We start from the raw sequence: 21646 nt of genomic DNA, 5'->3' as shown, positions 1-21646 counted from the left end.
AGAATCCATATATCTGAGACAAAAAATTTTTTATAGACGTTTCAACTCTTGGTATCATCTTCAGTGTAAAATTGAATAAACAGTTGTATGTACAAAAGTTGTTTAACAAAAGTAATAGAACATGCAATGTAAAAGTTGCTTTTAGTTTGAACAATAATAAAAATACTGCATGTTTGTCAACTATGCGGTAAGTAGTTTATGATTAAAAAAATTTTTAATGGTTTTGATCATTTTATACTACATATTTCAACAATTATCCGTTTTATTTGTTTTATAACAATCATCCTCTTTAATATTAAAGAAGAACAGTTAAACTCTTTAAAAATTTTAAAATAACATGTGTTTTCACATATGAGAAAACGATTAATCCTAATTAAATCCTACAAATATGAGAAATGTGAGAAATGTATTAGGTAGATATTGAATTTCTTGCTTGGATTCTTTTATTCCTGTGATTTATTTTTTGGAGCCTTTTATGAAGATTAAGATAATCTATTTCTTTACAAAATATAGGGATCGTTCTCGCGTTTAAGAATATGGAATTTTACGTGTAAGCTGAAAATAAAAGCCAATGAAATATTTGACTATATTTTACTACGACGTTATGTATGCTTTATTCTAAGCAGTATGAGAACGTAAATCTAATTTAAAAAATGTAATTAACGAGAGCATTTTGTGATTATTTGGAGATTCTGTGTGGGATCTCCGTCGAGAGTTAGCCAAGCCAAATTAAACAATTTTCCTTACATGGTAGAAATAGAATCTAGTTAAGTATTTAAATAAGCATCACATTCTTCGAGCATACGTTCTTACAAGATTCCAATGTCAAAGACAACCTTATCGTAAGTTGTTTGACAATTATCTGAGTAGATACGAATGAAATTATTAACTTAAAAATCATTTGTAAATATTTGCGTATACGTCTTTAAGAATAGCGTTTTTTATAATTATTAAATTATTATCGTCGTGTTATATAGAAGCATTTCTTGCTTGGCTCTTTTCATTTTTTTTCTTCTGAAAATAAAATTTCATAGAGTTCAATCTGATATAGCGTGATTCATTACTTTAGATAATTAACAATCATCATTAAAAATTTTATGTAGTATCCAATTATCAATGTATCTATGTGTGTACACAGATTTTTTTCTATCTTTTTAAATGTTAATTAATTTTTTTATAAGCAATGTAATTTTTTTGTTATTTAGTTCGATTGATATACATAAAATCAAAAATTTTTTTAATCGATCATGGATAAATTAACTTGATAATAAATTATAATAATATCATATGCGTGATTTTTAAGTTCTTCTTCGCTTGCTTTTTAATTAAACAATTAAATTTATACAAGAAAGTCACCGGTACTGACATCTCTTAAAAAGTCATCCCCTTATTTCTTGGAAATTATCACACTTTGTTAATTACTGATAAAAACAATCTATTGAAATAATTAAAGAAATAAAAGTTTATAATTCATATACTTATGGCTTGTATCTATAATTAGTTAAAAATGAATTCTTACAAATGTAAAAATAAAATACTTACGATTTTCTTTTGCAACTTGCGTAGTTTAAATAATAGTAGCTATATTATTGATATTATATTGTTTTACGTGTTTGTACATGTAGTTCCCTAAATTAGTTTTATTTATATATTTTTTTTTTCATATTTTTAAATAGGGATGCAACGTAAACTGGCATACCTGTTTGTAAGATAGATAGTTTATAAGCTAACTTAATTTTTATCGTGTTGCGTTTGTTAAATAGTCCTATCGGAGCTAAAAACAATCGTGTATTTATAGATATGTGGCATTACTGCCTACTGTAAGTCAGTTTTGGGGGATGCTCATTTTTGCTGAGTTTAATGAAAAAGCTAATTACTGCAAATTTGCAAAAGATATACAATGTTAATCTTCTTTTCAAAAGAATGTCAAATATCAATAAAATAGTCATATTCTTTTGACATTAAATTTCAATTATCTTAGAAACCTGACGCGCTGAAACTTTTTGGATTATGGCATTGTTTCAGCGTTCAAGAATTTATAAGAAATCCGGTTTGAAGTAATTTTTTTACTGTAATTAATTAGTATTGTCAACGATTATATTATTTCCAATTTTTTTCATTTTTAATTCATCATTATCAGTGAAAGTTTTCGTAAATTAATTTGTAGTAAACTTTGACATGCAGATCAATAATTTATTTTCTTCGATTCTGTTTGTAAAAGAAAAATTAATTACAACTGCAATAAATAAAAATCGATCAATATATAAATAACACAAATGAGCGAAAAAAAAACCTTATTTAATCAAAGCTGACCTTTGCCAAAGCTAACAATATTTTTCTGTAAAATTACACTGGTCAAAAAAATTAGGGAATCATTTTTTCTCAGTAAATTTTTGATTTTCAAATTGTAATTATTTAGCGAATAATTAATGTAAAGAAAGATTAAAAAAGGATATTACAGGGCAAACTCTCTACTAAAGATGCTTTTGTTTAATTTTTATTCAATTTAATATTCAAAGGCATGGTCAGCTTTGAATAAGAACGTATTTGAGATAAAATCTTCAAATTTGCATGGTTTTCTACCGACTAAAATATCAACGAACATAATCATTGATACCATCTCAAAAGTATGGACTTTTAGTTTATTTATGTTAATATAAGTGCAAATGCTCAATTATTTTGTTATCATTATTTGTCAAACGAAAACGAATTAATTTGATGGAACATTTTCGTTGGAGCGCCAAGTACGAGCGCGTATGTATCTTTCTCTTCTTGTTTGTTCCAATGATGCAATTAGACTGCACGTGGGTCCATGCTTTGGTGTGCCGAATAGTATCACGGTGACCGAATGTCGGTGTTCATGGTTGATGTTGGAGCTTCTTCGTGCTAAATACGAGTCGAGGATCTTAATACCTTCATACAAACTGTCCACATCGCAGCTAGAATGTCGACGATCACTATGACGTAATCGATGATTTTGAGTAATGCAAGACATGCGCTTCGGTGTGTCGTTCAGCGTATTTGCTCTTGTTCTAGGACTGATATGTCCGACGCTGCTGGCTGTTTCCGACGCAATCTCAAAATTGTCTTGAAGCTTGTCACAACAGTTATTAATCGTTGAGATCTTATTAACGCAGTTATCATAAGAGAATTTTTTGGAGGAACAATGTAAAGTGTTGCAAGGCGATAAAGTGTCTGTTAAATTGGTGCTATGATAAAATGGTTTCGTCAGTTTGGAACCCAAACATTTAACAACACTTTTCGAAACAAAGGGATCTTCCTCCTGATGTTCGTCGATTTTCCTCGCGAAAGAAGACATGATTGGTATTTGATTGCGTTCTGACTCTGGTATTTGACAATCTTCACTTCTCATAGAAGTTGATGGATTACTAACTAAAAGATCTTATAAGTTGGAGCAGCTAATAGCACAGCTACACGCGCCCTCGCAGGAGCAACTAGTATTCCTTCCATCCAAACTATCAGCCCTTTAATTAAATAATTTAATATAAGCAACAGTTAGAGAAATAATGTGATAAATAGATTAGCTAGGCTGATTCTAAGTCATTATGTGTTAGTGCGTATATGTATATATGTGGAGTGAGGATTAAGGGAGGAGGGAAGTGCATCACAGACACTGAGTCCAAGAAGCAAAAGACAGGGCAACTGAGCAAGTGCGTCGCTAAGTGTAAGCAGGAAACGAAGATTTTGCTCTTTCTCGGACCCAGCGTCTGTAACGCGTTTTTCCTCTTCCTTGATCTTCATACATAAACCTAGAATCAACCTAGGTTACTTACTGTGATACGTATAAAAATCATGAAATTACTTATTAGCGAGCTCTTCATAATCCTCTTCTGAAACATGTCCGTTCTCTTGCAATGTTACCGTAGTATCTTCTTCAACAACTTCACGCGCGATCCGATCTTTCGGAGCATTTTGGAATTGTTGATTCGTACCTGAAGCAATACAATCCGTCTGATATGTATCAAGAGTCTCGGCGTTCATGAATAAGGATGGATCATTAGAAGGTGGACGATTGCCAGAAGAGGCCTGAGGATATTGCGCGCTGCATCGGAGCCGAATAGGACAAATTTGTTTCATCGACGTCGATAAATTAGCTATGTTTCTCAATATAGTTCCTGGTGGTGTGATATACGGAGGCGGTGGACTTTCTGGTATACGTAGTGCACGTTGGTTGTTTTCCGATGTTATTGGAGTCGTTTGGTTGCTACGATCGTCGCTCGAGCCCTCCATGACCAAATAAGTAGAAGAATTTGCATTCTCGTGCCTTTAATTGCAAAGTTTAAAACTGAATTTTTATAAACTGTAGATATACAAATATAATAGTTTTGTAAAAATTAAAATTTGATTACACTATTTAACAGAACATGACCTTTTGCTAGTAAAATAAGATCAAATTTAGATAATCGTGCAAAAGCAGAAGAAAAAATAGAAAAAAGAAGGAATAAAGAATAAATGAAGAATGAAATCGCGAAAGCAACTGGATAAGTTGGATAAGATATTAGAAACGTTATAAAAATATAAAAGTGTACATACAATAAAAGCTCTTTTGTGTGTTGGTGAAAAATGAAGAAAAAGGGAACAATCTCCAATGACCTGAACCTTGACAGATGTTGTCAATGTCACGAGCCAGAGTGACTTTCAAGAGATTTTAGTCGTCGCTTGTTAATTAAAAAATTATTAATAAAATAATATTTATCAATAAAACGTAATTTTAGTACATGATCCTGTTCCGTTGAAACAAGTTCTCTCTGTTTTAAAAACACAAATTATTTTTTTATATAAGTTTTGTGTTTTTTAAAGTAGAGAATATTTTATTATGTATAATTTATATCTTATTCTTTTTACAGGAATTGATGTTTAAATCTAACTTTTTTTTTAAATGAACACTGTAACTATAATACTTTTGAGGCTTTCACGGGTACTTCATGTTCGAACCATTTTCAAGTTCCCAAGGAAAATCAGGAAAATCTTGAGAAATCCTAAAGACCGAAGGCCTTCACAAAGTTCTGCAGGAGTACATAAAATATTTGGTTCTTGCGGGAAAGTATACATCGGTAAAACTGGAAAAATAATGTGCATATGACGGAACATCAACGAGATGTCAGATTCAAATATGTCACACAATCAGTAGAACACAGCATTGAGTCAGAGCACCAAATACTATTTGGCAAAACAATTATTATAGCTACAATGGCATCATATTTTCCAAAGAAATACAAGGAGACTCTACAAATATAGAAACATCCAAATAATTTAAACAAAGACATGGGCTATAATGTAAGTAAATTATAATTTCCCCTCTCTCCTCTTTTCAAACACCCCTAGAAAGGGGGCTTTCCACGTAAAGCGAGGTCCATCCCACCTCCCCCCCCCCTGCCTAGGGGAAATAATGCTGAAATATGTATCTTGTGTTCAAAAATCCATTCATAAAGGTTTGTTTTTCTTTTATTCATAATTTTTTTATGAATAGTAAGTGACGGAAAAGGTCAAAGATATGGGACCATATTTAGCACTCAAAGAACTATGGCAAACGATTACCTTTGTTCTTATGCATTTCTTTGTTGAACAGTGTTATCAGAATTTTGTTTTTAAAGTATCTATAAAAAATTATTTTAAATTATTTAATAAAAAGCTAAAAAGTCTGATCAACCAAAAACATAATAACAATTTATCTATTTAATTACTGATAGATAAATCATCTTAATTTAATTTGAGAAGAAAATCTATGTCATATAATAGAACATAAAGATTCACTTGTGACGCAATTAAATTTTAAAGATATAGAAAAAATATGAAAACATATTTTTAAATTTAATTAAAAATGTTAATTATACGTATACATAGGTATACTTTCATAGAATATTTTAATATATGTATACATATATAAGAACATTATAAATTAAATTGTTGCAATAAATAATCTAGTTGCGGCAATTCAAACTTATTAAAGAATTCGTACTTGAAATTTCGTTTATTAGAAAAATGTTTTGCTGCATGCAATATAGGGTAAAGTGATATAATTTCAAACGTGAATCCAATTTTCAAGGTTTAAATTTGATAACTTTCTCATTATGTAGAGAATATTGAAAAACAGGAAAATCAAACAGGAAAAACTAAACTTGGACTTCGAAAATTGAATTTAAATCTTATTTTGTTCGGAATTGTATCACAATCGAAATTGTGTAACCACTTTACCCTATTAAATAAAAGAAAGAAGCATCTTACTGATTTGAAAAGTTTCTGTTGAAAGTTCTGTCGCATTTCAAACATTGAGTCTTCTTTGACAAAGCAAGCTTTGCCACTTCTTCATAATCTGGCGGAGCCTCATAACCAGGAGGATCATCCGGAATAGATATTTCATCGATTCGTGCACCGTCTGTAATATCAAAAACTGTCCGGAGTATCGTGAGAAATGTTTTGCTCGCACTGATTTATGGGAGCTAACTAACTTCCATTAGTAGTCAATATGCTAATTCACATTTTAAATTCGCGATGTAGTCTATTAATTTTCATATAAACAATCTGATAGAAATGTATTAATTGCATTTTTCTATCTCTAAAATACAAGTGAATATATGTTTTAAGGGAAAAATTGATAATAGGGGACCTAACTTCGATGATCTTGACCTTGATATATATGTGTTGCATAAACACGTTACACGTACAATTACACGAGTACAATTATTAATTTCAAACTCTCTTTTCACTGATATAGGACATAGAAGACTCTGTAATATCTGCAAGTATGAGAGAAAAAAGATAGAGAGAAGTTATGAATTTATAACAAAATCCACGTGCTACGGGCTAAGAGTATCCTTTAAAAGCTAGCCTTTTAGAGCTATCCTAGCTCTAGATTTGCATTTTTCTGACACAAAAATGCGATTTCAGATATTTAATAACGCACGATTTAATCAAGATAATCCAGAGGTAATTATTTTTAAATTTATTTTTTATATCATTAGCACAATGTAGTTTGTACAAAGTCGTTTTTTTATTTCAGTGTTTATTCAGCATGATGCGGAATTTCTGTGTTCAATGAACATCCGGACTTTTTTCATTCAAATGTATAAGCTAATGTCACCATATTTGTTAGTAAAATCGTCAAAAGTAATTGACCTGACAGAAGATCACCTTACGAATGTTCTTATGAGTGTAAGACATAAAAGCAATAAGGCAACAGCAATAGTTAAGTCAAATTGACACTATATTAGAGAAAGGCAAAAATGTCGAAATTCTTGCAGAGACTGCTTCTGCACTTGACAGATATGACTACTTCTTGTACACTTCCGACTTTGGGTTACATTGCTGAATACATTGCTAGGAAAGGCCCAAGGATTGTTAAATTTAGGGATCGTAAGCAACTCATAATGTTCAAGGATTGTCTTAAAATCTTAGTATTAGGACTGAATGATATCGGTGCTTGCGAAAGCAATTCATGGAATTTTGCGATTGCAATTGAAGAAACGTGAGCGGATGCATCGTCATGATGGAATCAAAAGTTGATTACTTTACATGAAACAAAGAAACTAATTAACGCATATGTCTGAAATTTTAATAGTAGCCCTGTAAAAGATCAAATTTGTTTAAAATTATAACAGTTTTGTGGCGTCATTTCTGTGTTAGGCCGAGAACTTTTCGAACTATCCTCGTAGAGGTCACAAATCAGGATCATTTTTTCGACTTGCGCGTTATTAAGTTCGATTTCCTTCTCCCTTACTTCGTCGTCCCCTGTTATCAACTTTTATAAACTAATTTCGAATAACATTCTTGTTGTGCTTTGTTTGTCTTTGTGATTTAAAAGAAATATATTATTTTCACATCATGCTTGATTCAAACTTTCAAAACAAATAACTTTTTTAAATTGAAAAATTTTCTTTATTTAAATAAAAGTACCACAAATATTGAGATTCTGATTGAATATTTTCTGCAGAAAAATCGCAAACGCGTACCTAGAAGCTCGCTGATTGTTTCCAAACGAGACTGCAGTTCTCTTTGTTGTCTGGCTCTGGCTCCAATTCTATATAGCAGTATAATGAGAGCCGATATTAGAACGATTAAGCCAAGGCTGCTGGCAACGAAAATCAAGGTGGCCGTTTTCAAATCAGGATATCGATCGATCTTCGGAAAATAATAATTCGCTTTGTTCATATGCCACTTACGATCGCGTGGTTCCATCTCCCAATCTGTACACGACATTTTATTCGGAAATCAATTTATAAAAATGGTACATATACCTACCATATTTAAACATCTACAATATAAAAAAATACATATTATAATAAAAAGTATCAAATTGTTATATTGCCATTAATTTTGATACAATTTTCTTTGCATTAAAAATAATTTTAGTTCTTATAAAGTCTTTTTAAATTAAATATAATCGATTGGAATAGATACATACTTTGAAAACACGTCGCTGGTTCATCGCTGTTATCACCGCAATGATCAAAACCGTCGCAATTTAACTTGCTTGGAATACACCTGTGATTCTGACACAGAAAATCGGTGCCCGCAAAGCAATCTGCAACATATAATTCAGAGCTGGACGATTTTCGGCTTGTGGTTTTCTCCCTTTACCTCAGCCGATCAGCATTTAGATTGCGCGCGGAATAATAAGGTAAGGAGTGGGAACCAAGATGAAAATCGATCGAAATGTGCAGATGCCTAATTCTGGCTAAATAAAAAAAAAAACAAAATTTATATTAAAGTGATTCTTTAGTAAATCGAGTTAATAGAGAAATGTCTAATTTCTTTATATAATGAAGTTAAAGGACCGATCGAACTTGTCTAATTCAAAATTATAAGATATTAACAATGAAATGCGAGAAAAAAGTTGAAAATGTAACTTTTAACATATAACTTAGTGACAAGTAAGAATCAGAGGCGCTCCTTTGACTATATAACTGTACACAAATATTATCATAGCCTTCTTTAAAAACCGAGATTATAATAGTAGTTTAAAAAATTACAATGGTACACAAAAAACTATTAGGTCAATGGCGATTTTGGAAAGACATTTATATGCGTAAACTTGCGTACTTAACTTATAAATTTATAGATCTCAAAAAGTAAATATAACGTCACATTCTCGTTTGGTTGGAAGATGCAGCTCTTTATTTACTATCTCATGTGTGTGTGTGTGTGTGTGTGTGTGTGTGTGTGTGTGTGTGTGTGTGTAAAAACATTGAAATATCGATCAAAAATTTTATTTAAATATCATATTCCGAGAATGTTCCATATGTATTCTTTAAAATTTTTCCAAAAATTCTAGATTCGGTCATCCCTAAACTATTTTTTAAACATTCGAGAAGAACATTACATGTATTTTCATCTTGGAGCTTAATTTTGAGCTCATAAGCGAAATGCTGCGCTCTATGTGTTCTCCCTCATGTGATTCTTATTAACGAGTAAATTCTCTCAATCGCAATCCTCTATCAGCGAAGATGTGTATTGCACGCTCGCAAGTGATTTTCGTAGATATACAACGAGTATTCATACATATTCTGATCATTCCATCGACATTTGCACATTCTACAACGATTCTTTTTTATTATTCCGGAATATTCGGCACATTGGGAATATTAATCAAACTTCGTTTGAATATTTAGCGTTAGAGATGTTTCATAGTATTTCATAATTATACAGTTTTAATATTTTATTTAAATTGCAGATTAAATGCAGATATTTGTGTTTTTGGGTGAGATACTTCAAATTTTCAGCACTTTTTTTTAAAGGACCATCTTAAAACGTGCTTTATTGGAATGAGATAATCATCTTGCATCTCACTGTCATCGAAGACAGACTTACCCATATAATTGAAGGCTGCATACGCAATCGCCAAGTGAGAGCTTGGACTGAATGTACCACGAAGACTTACATGGAATCCGTTGATGACCGGCGCGATGTGTTCCCTGTGTATTAACGGTTGTAATTGATTCGTTGGATGTCGAATAACTTCCAGTGACGTCAGGGCCGAAGTTGGACCCTCCTTAATGATTAATTCCGTATTGCCGGCTGAAAAATAATCGTGCTTATGGAAAAGCCCCCGATTCTGTCTGTCTTTCACAATCGGAATCATGCTTCACATTAATTTCATCTTTTCTATGAGGTTACATTATGGACAAATAGACTAATTTAAATTAATTGATAAAAATGGAAGGAAAAATAAACAAAGTTTTATATTTAATTTCTATCATTTTTTGTCGATTCTAAGTTTTCTAAGTTTTCTACAGGACATTTATAGAAATGCAATCGTCGTATTGTTAGATATTTTAATAAAATATTTAATTTATTTTGCAACGTACCCATTCCAGCGAAACTCACTACCTTCAGATACATATGCGTCTTCATATGCAAGAAGTTCTTGGGTGGTCTGATTAGCCAAACGCAATCATAGATCTTTACTCCTCGACCGACCATGTTCATCATCGTGATGGTGCCGCCTAGGTTTTCCACATATCCACCGCAGTCGGTGATCGGTTGTACAGATTTGTCATATGTGTTACTGATGACGAAGGAATAGAAGGCCTTGTAACCAAGACCTGTACCACCATTCGCATAGAATCTGATCAGTAACGATGAACCGGAACTCACTATGACCGGCGGTCGAAATCGGGCACCACTACTCACATCCAAACGTTGTCCGTTCCAATCGTAAAACTGCTTACGGTAAATGAATCAAGAGAACATCGTTCAGTTATGAAATTATTTAAACAGAATAGAAAAAAATTCAAAAATTTACCAAAGTATCCGCATAAATGTTCTAATATATAATATTGAAAATATCTTTCAGATTTGCAAATTATATTTAATTATTCTTATAAAATACTAAAAATGAATTGTTTCGGAAAAAGAGATAAAACCAGAACATTTGACATCAATTTGTTACACAAAAGTTCCTGTGATATTAAGAGATAATTAGAAATGCACCTCTATTATAGAGACCGTCGCTAATTGAAAGTCGCTAAACAACAACCTGATGCGACAGGAGAGGGCCTCACTGGGGCATGTTATGATATATTCCAAACTCAAATCACGGGGATATCGAGCCGGAAAAAATGGCGACATCAGAATACCTCCGCCGGTACTGTTTAAACCCTTTGTCGATACTCTTGATGTCATTTCAGTCCCTTTTAGATGCAATCTATTTCCTGTGGAACAAAAGTGTCGATTCCAGAATACTTTGTGTCCACCGCGGACACTATAATTTTCGATTTAAAAAAGCATTTATATCACCGTAATAAGTAAATACGTTAAAAGCATATTCGTGTCAGCACTCTACGAAATTTCACAAATAGAATTGATATTTGAATATTTGATACACAAATAGATTTACTGCAAATAGAATAAAGGATTTAAAGTTTTATTTAAACTCTAATCCAATTAGAGCTCTGTGTTATTTTAATCTTTCGCACAATATTAATATCTGAGAACTACTTCGTATTCGGCTATTAGTATTAAGTCTAAACGCATACAACTTAAAATAAATTATAGTGTCACGATATCATGGCAAGCTACTAAGTAAATAATTCCAATTAAGTAATAATAAGTGATAACTAAAAATTATAACTATAGTGGAAATATTAAGAGATGCCATTATAACTACACTAGACATAACATCATCTTCTCTTCCGTTACAGTTGTTAATTACTAACTTCCTTACTAACTTTTTGCCGTATATTCGATGGTAAACGCGTGCTTGTGAGATTGGCTATAGAGTAGAGTTATAGATAAAGTTCTCGTGCTTGATCTATACGTGATCGGTGCGTACAATCCACAGAAGGGTGTACCGGAAACCTCTTCGTAGGGTGGTTCCGAGAGCCACACGTAGTCGCATCTATAAAACGTATATATGGTTTCAAGATGAATTATTTCTCTATCTAATTGTAAGTTACATCAGTAAGTAATTGAGTTAAGACAATAATTCTAATACAATTTTCTAAACATCATTATCGTTTGATATATGATAAGAACTAAATTTTTCATAAACTTAATTTTTAATTTATTTAATTATATTAGAGGAAAATCACAAATACTGATATACATTTGGCTTTAAACAATATTTCTTAAACAAAAGCTGAAAGTAAAACTTTAGAAGCATAAATACAAATTATAAAGTGTCTTCTGTTAAATAATATAGCAGTTTTTATAATATTGTTTGCAATTTTGCAATAATTAACTTTTTTTTGTAAGATAAGCAAAAATGAATGTCTGACAAAATGGGTTTCAAAACTAACACAGTAGGTAAAAATGCCATGTTCTTATTCTTTTCCTTTCATAGCAGCTATATTACATGTATTTTATGTATATTTTTAAAGAAATGTATAATAAGAATATGTATTGTTTTAAGTTTTAACATAGCAGGCTGAATGTGAATGAGTACAAATAAAAAATTTTTAAAGTTGAGTTTTATCATGCTACGTATACATGCAGATAAGCAATATCTAAATCGGATAAAATTCGTATAACAAAATAAATACCACAGGTTGTTATTCATATAATAAAATAAGTTCTAAAACGTGTTCTAAAAGATTATTTATGTTTCACTGCCGAATTCGACATAAAATTTTATTTCACTCGATAACATACAATATATTCAGTGGTCGCCGATGTATCGATATCTCACCTGCATGGGCTATCCATGACGATTCCTCCGTCGCCACAATTATTTGGAAGCGCGATATTTTTGAAGGTGAGAACTATCACACAGGACGGACAAGTCACTAATTCAAGGCTGCAATGATGATGTAAACTGTTAATCGTCGTGGCGTAAGGACGCGGCACTAGTTGCCTCGATAAATTTCTGACGAAAGTGACGTCCTTTGCATAGAGGATGCTTCTCTCGTCCAGCTCCAAATACAGACGTCTACCATTATAAGATCCACAGATGTCATCGTTTCGAATAATATTCGCAGTTGTAGTGAGGATCCACCAAAATATCGGAAAGATCACTGAACCATGATTTTGCAAAACAGAAACGCACAAAATACAATTTATTTCCGAAAACTTATAATAGAAAATACAATCTTTATGCGTGCGTGCATGCGTGCGCGCGCGTGTGTGTGTGTGAAAAGGAAAAATAAGATGTAAGAGAAAGACGAGTAAAAAGAAAACATGCAATTTCCTTTTCATAAGAATTAATATTCCAAAAAAGAACATAACTTTTTTTTTAAAGAGATAATATAAATAGATAAAACTTTGCAAATGTTTTCCACGTAAATTGCGATGAACTAATGACATCAATCATTGTATTGCTTACCGTATTTGAAATGAGGCATATTCGTAGCGCGAAAAACGACTACTGCATTTTCCGTTAGGAAACCTGTGATTGTGTATAATTTCGTTACGCAGTGACGGTGCAATATATCTCGCTAATATCGAATAAGGCACTCTTATAAGGTATCTCTTAAGCACATGCCCATCTATCCCGCAAAGTTCAACAAGATTATATTGTAATAAAATCGATATAAAAAACTATTTTATACACAATATAATTTTATTTTTAAAATTTTGTGGCTATGATAATAAATTCAACAGATTATTTTGTTTATCAAAATTATCTGGTAATTGGATTTATGATTATAAGATGCAAGTAAAGTAATAAGTGCAATTTATTTCTTTCTTTTGAAAAAATGTTGATATTTCGTTTATGATCTAATTATGATTTAATTTTTTCCGTGTTGAAGAAATAAATAACAATGGCAATTACAATAAGAAATACTTTTGTGATAACTTTCTAGCAAGGAGGGAAGTCCCGTTTGCCACAAAACAATTGTTTACAGTTCCTTTTGCATTCGATAGATATGTTCTCTTTTTACATTAATTTTTATGTCAGTGCAATAATCATGACATCACAAATAGTTCACTGCCGCAGTCGTTTCAAAATTATTTTGATACTGCCAGCAGTACTGTGATTTCATATTTCGGAATAATAATGCAATAATTGCAATAGACTTATAATAGACACGGTGGATAAATACATTAAATCAAAATGTCAATATGCATTAAAGGTTTTGAACAAAAACATCGGCGATAGTCCTTTCAAAGAACTTATTTGTTTCTAAATTTAATAACTATTTTGTATATAATCAAATTGTAAAAAGACAAAAGAGCCACGCTTGTTGTTTTTGTTATACAATATTTATATGTTTATTGTAGACTAACAATTATGCACACACACATACAGACGTTTCGACCTTTTCACATCAGATCCTGCAGTGTAAAAAAGTTACATTACATTTTTTTATAGTAATATAATTTTATTACACTAAAGAGGACCTCATGAAAAGTTGAAACGTCTGTATGTACGTTTGCATAATTGTTAGTCTACAGTAAACATATAAATATTGTATAGCACGAATAACAAGCATGGCTCCTTTGTCTTTTTACAATTTGATTATTTGAATTTTATTCGTTGGAGCCTATTACTGTTTTTCATTTTTAATTTAATTGTTATGTTTCTTCAAACGTTATATTGCACTGTAACTATCTTTTACATCAAGAGCATGAATTAAGAGCTGCAGTAGTCGCAGTGGTAATATTATTAATGTTGCTACTAAAACGTTGAAACATTGAATAAATTATATATCAATATCCAAAAAATGAACAAAAATAGAACGTCATGTAAATAGAAAATTCAAATTACTTATATTGATCTTTTAACGAAACTCATTTCAAATGATAAATATTTACGCGGGAATTAGCCGCGCGCGCAAAGTTAGGTAAATTCAAGATGGCAAGCGGCTATTAGGCATGCTTGCCGAGCGAATAAGCATGATTGGTTCTTACCTGCGGATCCAACCAATTGACTGGTCCAATGCGCGACGTCGACTCATGGTTTTTCTACATATTCCCTCTGGTTCCATCTATACTCGTTGCTTGTGTCCGGTGGCTGTTTGTTGTCTCGTGTGTTGAATTCAATTGAATCTTGCTGGCGATATTCGGTGCTACTCGAGATCGCTCGAGGTTATTATTAACTGCAGGCAATAATAAGCATCAGGTGCATATATTTTATTTTGTTTTACATATTCCGGAATTTTTATTGACTGTGAAATGAAATCACGCATGCGTGTACGTGATTAACTAGTTTTTGAGGTTACGTGTAATACACATAGAATTATAGAAAAACGTATTTTACATTTTTACTGCAAAATCAAGATGTATGAGATTATGGATGTATACCTATTATTATTACATATTGTTAATATTAAAAAGTTTAGGCTGTATGCATTTCAAAATCGGCAGGATGTTCCGTAACCGAGAAAAAAATAATTCTACATGGCAAAATAAGTAAAAAATGTAGAATAAAATATGAGACTTTGTTTTCGGGAAAATTGAGTTTAAATATTTGCCGGATACATGTGTATGATTTAATGAATTTCGCTATAACATTATCTCTACTAATATTTGTGTTTATAATTGTATTGAGTATTGGAAAATACAAGATATTCACATACAATGAATTTTGTTATTATTATAAATTGTTGAAAATGTTGCCTGTAAACAAAGTCTTATCATATGAAAAAATATTACGTTCTGGACATATTTTTTCATGTATACATATATAGTAGACTCATCCTTTTCTCGATTGTAGCAACGATTATATTAAAACATCCTGTATATTTATTTAGCTCCAAAATATGTTGCTACAACATAAGTAACTCTTTTTGTTTAAAAAACCTGCTATAGTTGGCGACGAAGTAGTTAATGACTAAAAAATATATAATACAAAAATTTAGATTAAGTTTTATATATTAGATATTTTTAGATTAAGTTATAATGATACGTTATAATAATATAATATTTTTAACTAGAAAGTTTTACAATTACGAAATATACAGAATATGAATAAGTATAATAATAATCATATAATAATATACAAAATGTAATTTTTAAGAAAAAATACATAAATTTACTTTATTGATAAAAGCGAAACTAATTACATAAAATGGTTCTCAATTTTATAAAGATTAAGATTACTTTTATATTATGTGCATTTTTTATTTTCAAAAGAATTGAATAAAATAAATGCGTAAAATTAATCTTTAAATTTTAAAAATAATATTGATTTTTTATTTAAAATACATATACCAAACTTTTATATCTACAAATAAATAGTATATTTAAAAAAAACAGATCAGAAGAATTAATTTTAAATAATAAAAAAGAATTAATATTATTTTTGAAATTGTTATTTTTTTCCACAGTTTATAAAGATTAATTTTTGCACCATTTATTCAATTCTTTTGAAAATGTAAAATGTATTTAATCTACATGAAATCTATGGTGCTTATACATTGGATAAACATTGAATGGACGTTGCATATACATTGAATCAATGTTGAATTGTAACATCTGTAAGATACATATGTCCGTATTCATAGTTAGACCTTATATTTAGACTTCCTTAAATTTATCTTTAGATACTCAGTAGTCAATATAATAATTCATAGAGCATCTGAAGATAAATAAAGAAGGCCTCACTATATGAATACAGACAATATATTCAATGAACATTAGACGCAATGTCTCTTCAAAATTGAATCTATATTTTGCGATGTTGCTGCAGTGTTTGCAATGTTGCAGTTCAATGTTTCTGAGATATTGATTCAACGTTAGTGTGTTGTAGCATGTTACGATTGGCAATGATTTATTACGTTGTGATTGACCATGTCCCAATTGATCACGTTGTGATTGCCCCGGTTTTGGATGCAGTCTGCTCACTGAATGATTGGTTCTTATGGATCTAACCATTTATGTTCAACCGCTCTACGAGTTAGGCTGACTTCTGAAATCTATCGAAAAAAGTGTGCAATCTCTTAGTTGATAAGTATACACGTCTGATCACAAGAACGTTTAAAATAAATTATAAGTTACATGGAGAGAATGTTTTTTTAGAGTTTACCCTGAAAATATGATAGTCGTGGGACAACATTGTATTTCGAAGAATTTTATCTCTCATAAAACTACAATAAAATATAAAATAGGTTTGATTAATTTTGAAGTGCATGATAAAAATCTTTAAAGTACTACCATATTTCCAGAGTAAATTCTAAGAGGAAATTCTTTTCGTGTAGTTTTTTTTTATAATGTAGGTATGTAATTAGGGTCGATTAATTCTATGACGTCCATAAATATTGCCAAGAGATTCAAAATCCAATTGATACATGTGACATGTTTCACATGATTGTCATTGAACATGTGATTTCGATGTTTATGTAATATATAAGAAGCATTATTTCTTTGTTTCTTTTCTGTACAAATACTTTAATTTATATTTTATTTTATTTACATGAACGTAACACATTGATTGTAAATAATGAATTGGCCGTATACTTCTACACATTTGTATAATTTCGAAACAACTTATTTCAACCAGCGTATCTACGTTTCACGGAAAGTTATTCTTGTTGAAATTACGCCAGTTTCCATTTACATTTCGCTTCTCGCGCCCATTATACACACGATGCATCGATGTCAGCATCACACGTCGGTTCCACTGTGCAATAAATTTTCTGAACGACTGATGATATTTTGAGATACTGCCGCTTATCTTAGTCCTTGTTGCATCTCACATTCTCTTCTTCGTCACCTTCGAAGATGCATTCAAAAACAGTCTCGTTGCGAGTTGGATAATGTTGACAGTGGTTTCATTCATCGTTCCGTATATTTTTGATTTCATCCTGCCCCCACTCCCTATCCGGGGATCATCCTTCATCGCCACCGGTTTCCTCTTACGTCTGTGGGCATCACTTGTTGCTGCATTGACGCATCATCTCCTATATGTAGGGTGTTTTGCAACTACCGCAAAAAAAAAAAATTACATTAAAAAAAATGTATTTATGAAATAATTTTCAATTGAAAATCCTAATATAAAAATACATAATAATACAAAAATATCGAGGCTGTAATATTTTTTAAACACACACACACACACACACACACACACACAGAGAGAGAGAGAGAGAGAGAAATATTTTTAGTCATAATTTTTCTCTTTTTTATTTTTTATCATTCAAACTGTAAAAAACCCGACAATAGAATTTTCATAAAAAATTACTATAAATCGTAAGAATATTATCTGTAAAATTTCAGCTCATTCAGAGCAGAGTCCCATTCGAAAGAACACGCACTCTGTACAGTTGATGCTGAATCTTGGTATATTTCCTAATAATATTTCCTAATAGTATTGCCTAATAATAATATTATGTAAATTTTTAAATATATTTTACATTTTTTACAGTATCACGAATTGCTAATTACAGTCGGACTTGAAACACAATCTTACAGAAGTTGGAATAAATAATACATTACGATTATAATACTTTGGAGGAATTAGTTGGTTTAAATATTAATATTATTACTGTAAAAAAGAATTCATTTGTACTCAAGAAAAATTTATATTATTTGCATAAATAAATTTACATAGAAAAAACGAAATACACAATAATTATATAAATGCTCGAATTGTGCCATTCATCTCTGTTTTTCTATTTACATTTATTTTTGCGTAAGTAATATAGTTCTTTCCTAGGAACAAATAAATCCTTTTTTTTTTTCAATTGAAATAATATTAATATTTTAAATTAAGTAATGCCTTCGAAATTAATATTATATTGTATTACTCTCTCTCTCTCTCTCTCTCTCTTATTCCAGCTTCTTTAAGATTACAAGTTCATTATGCAAAGCAAACGAATATGATCATGAATTTATTTTGATTAGTGAACTTTAATCGCTGTTAATTTAAAAAATTTTATAGTTTTGACATTTTCATATGTATTAGAATTTTCGATTCAAATTTATCTCAGGAACGCGTTTTTTAATAGTAGTTGCAAGACACCTTGTATAGTTGCTGCCGAAACGCTCGATATTATTTTCGACATTCTGTTCTGCTGTCACCGATCGAGAGATGGATGAAATGAGAAATCGAAAGAGAGAGAGAGAGAGAGAGAGAGAGAGAGAGAGAGAGAGGTGTGTGAGCAAGATGTATGTATGCGGCGATCTAAAAATAGGCGGTGAGGTATCGCGGGATGATGCGGGGGTGTTACTACAAACGAGATAGATAGATTCTCAAGCGACCAACTCATTCGGAGATAACAACTCATGTGAGAGACGACATTAATGTTTATTGCCCGTAAGCGCTCGCGTGCACTCACGCACATGCTCCTATTTTTAGACGGCACGATCGGCTATACGGGCACCGTCAAGGCCGCATTGCAAAACGATTATCGATGTTGGCGCATGTTACTGCAGTCGGTCACTGGATCCGTCTATGTTCCTTGTGTACGACTTTGCACGCGCGCACGCTATTTCGCGATTGGCCCATATTGGCATCAGAGGATAGGATTCGTCGAAAGTTGTTTATATTTATAGATTACGTTTTCGTACGTATGTATACGCGGCTACACACTCTGTGGAACTACGTGGACGTGTGGTCAGTGAGGATTATAGACTACACACATACACACACACACACACACACACACACACACACACACACACACACACACACACACACACACATATCCGATTAAAATTGCTCTAAAGTTTCGATATACAGCTAAATGAAATGCCTAGCATCGTAAAAATAAATTAGATCCTTATACATAAAAGAACTAAATTAAAACTACTTTAAAAATAATTTATCGAGAATATAATTTGAGAATATAATTTGTCTATAGATAGAGCTGTTACAATTAGGAACAATATTCAATTGTAACAGCCTCACTTTTTGGATATAAAAACTTAAAATGAAATGTTATAAAAGATATTTTTTTCTTAAGGGAATGCCAAATTTGATTGATGTCGATAATACAGACTTTAATTCTAAACTTTCTTATATTATCGTTCTATTATCACACAATTTGATATATTGCAACGCTATTTCTTGTAAGACCCGGTATCTATTGTTAGACATAATTACTGCTCTGTTTTACTTTTCACACCGATTTCACTCGTAGCAAATGAAATTTTCAGATTCTCTTTCCTCTTATACTAAAGTTCTTAGTTCATTTCTACAATAGTACTGTTCTTTTATATAATCTCTAGTGCTGTTTAAACTTATTTCAAACGTACGATGTTTAAAACTTACATGCAGCACATGTTGTCACGAGTCAATTGTAGAAAGCAATGACAAAACTATAATTTTCTTTTTGTTTGCCATATGAAATTTGTTGTCTGCGTACTGTATTTTATCTAATTATTTAATTGTGGAGGATTTTTAAATTTATTTAAATACAATTAAAAAAGATTGGAGAATCCGAAAATTAATTATATTTTATCGATAAAACAATTCCAGCATTTCCTTGAATTGAAAGTATTTTATATTCTTGTGTTTTAATTTAATAATATAATATTTTAGACATTCTTAATAAAGTTTGGATTATTTAAAGTTTATTTTACTAAATATATTTACAATTAATTGCTATTTCTTATTTTAACAGATTATTGTAACATATTGTTTTTTTATAAATTAGTAAATTAATTATTTTTCTGAAAAATCGGTTTTAAACCTGTTTTTATAACTTGTTCCTTTAATATGTCTAATATTATATCTTCGATAATCTTTAACACTTTTTCTGATCGAAATTGGCGGAAAAAAAGATTAGCATGACAATTCGGAGCTAAAAAAAATCATTATTATTAACCTCAAATTCAAACTCATTTTTATGAATCAATGAATCATTTCAATTTATAACTCACTGATTTCATATATTTCATTTTTAATGTCGAAAAACTTCCGTTAAGGTTTCTATTGGAAATCTTTCGCGAGAATATTTCTTAATATTTTTCCTTGGGCACGTATGCTATCTGTCTACTTCTTAGGTATGACCATATGAATCTCACATAATGAATAATCGAAGCTAATAATATAAGTGATAATATAGTGATTCTCATTCCCTTGATAAACATTTTCGTTCACCAAATGCTTGCGAAGATGTCCAACTTAGAAACGTAACTAAGACCTTTGCCATTTGCGACGTCGTCGATGAAGTGCCATCATCATATTCCACCACTCCTTCAACTAGCATCTATACATGATTCTATATCATAATATATTATAACGACTATCAAATGCTAGATCGCGCAATTAAAATTTCATTAGTATAAAAGATTAATCGGCGAAATAAATATTAACAGTGTTAATGCACAAATAATTTCTCTTGATAAAATATAATTTAGCATAATCATATCTTACTAGCATTTATCTCAAATTTACGGAGGGAATAATTTGATAGATGTTTATTATATCTGTAAACTGTCTGATTAAGGGAGATTAGGTTTATCACAGTTTTTAAATGAAACTATGATAAAAAAAACTAGATGCAAGATTTTCAAATGCTATATGTAACTACACGTTTTAATATATCTACATTCCTTAGGCATTAGAAAAAAATATTATTCTTGAATATATCATATAAATAAGTTAAATGAACAGTAGTATGTATCATTAAACTTTGGTAGGTATAATATAGTTCATTTATTTTGCAATTTCGTGTCTAGAATACTTTTTTCTAAATTACATGAAATTAACAATTTAGACATAAATTTAAGTTAAATTGATGACATATATTGCTAAATTATCATTAAATTCTTGAGATATATATATATATATATATATATATAT

General features: G+C 30.8%; 1 protein-coding gene and 1 pseudogene across 1 annotated transcript; both read right to left on the bottom strand.

The window, feature by feature from the left end:
- Nucleotides 1–2439: 2439 nt before the first annotated feature.
- Nucleotides 2440–13300, bottom strand: LOC108754973. Its single transcript, XM_018497662.1, is given in 11 exon segments — nucleotides 2440–3485; nucleotides 3824–4285; nucleotides 6247–6397; nucleotides 7971–8204; nucleotides 8423–8542; nucleotides 9829–10035; nucleotides 10326–10680; nucleotides 10951–11171; nucleotides 11688–11857; nucleotides 12647–12971; nucleotides 13280–13300. Coding segments are annotated over 11 exon segments (3039 nt in total). The 5' UTR covers nucleotides 13299–13300; the 3' UTR covers nucleotides 2440–2710.
- A 7499-nt stretch (nucleotides 13301–20799) lies between these two features.
- The window catches only part of LOC108754920, a 6292-nt pseudogene continuing 5445 nt past the window's right edge, over nucleotides 20800–21646 (bottom strand).

Source organism: Trachymyrmex septentrionalis, unplaced genomic scaffold (assembly GCF_001594115.1).
Source record: "Trachymyrmex septentrionalis isolate Tsep2-gDNA-1 unplaced genomic scaffold, Tsep1.0 scaffold83, whole genome shotgun sequence".
In the NCBI taxonomy this organism is placed as follows: domain Eukaryota; kingdom Metazoa; phylum Arthropoda; class Insecta; order Hymenoptera; family Formicidae; genus Trachymyrmex; species Trachymyrmex septentrionalis.
This window is presented reverse-complemented; position numbering and strand designations above follow the sequence as displayed.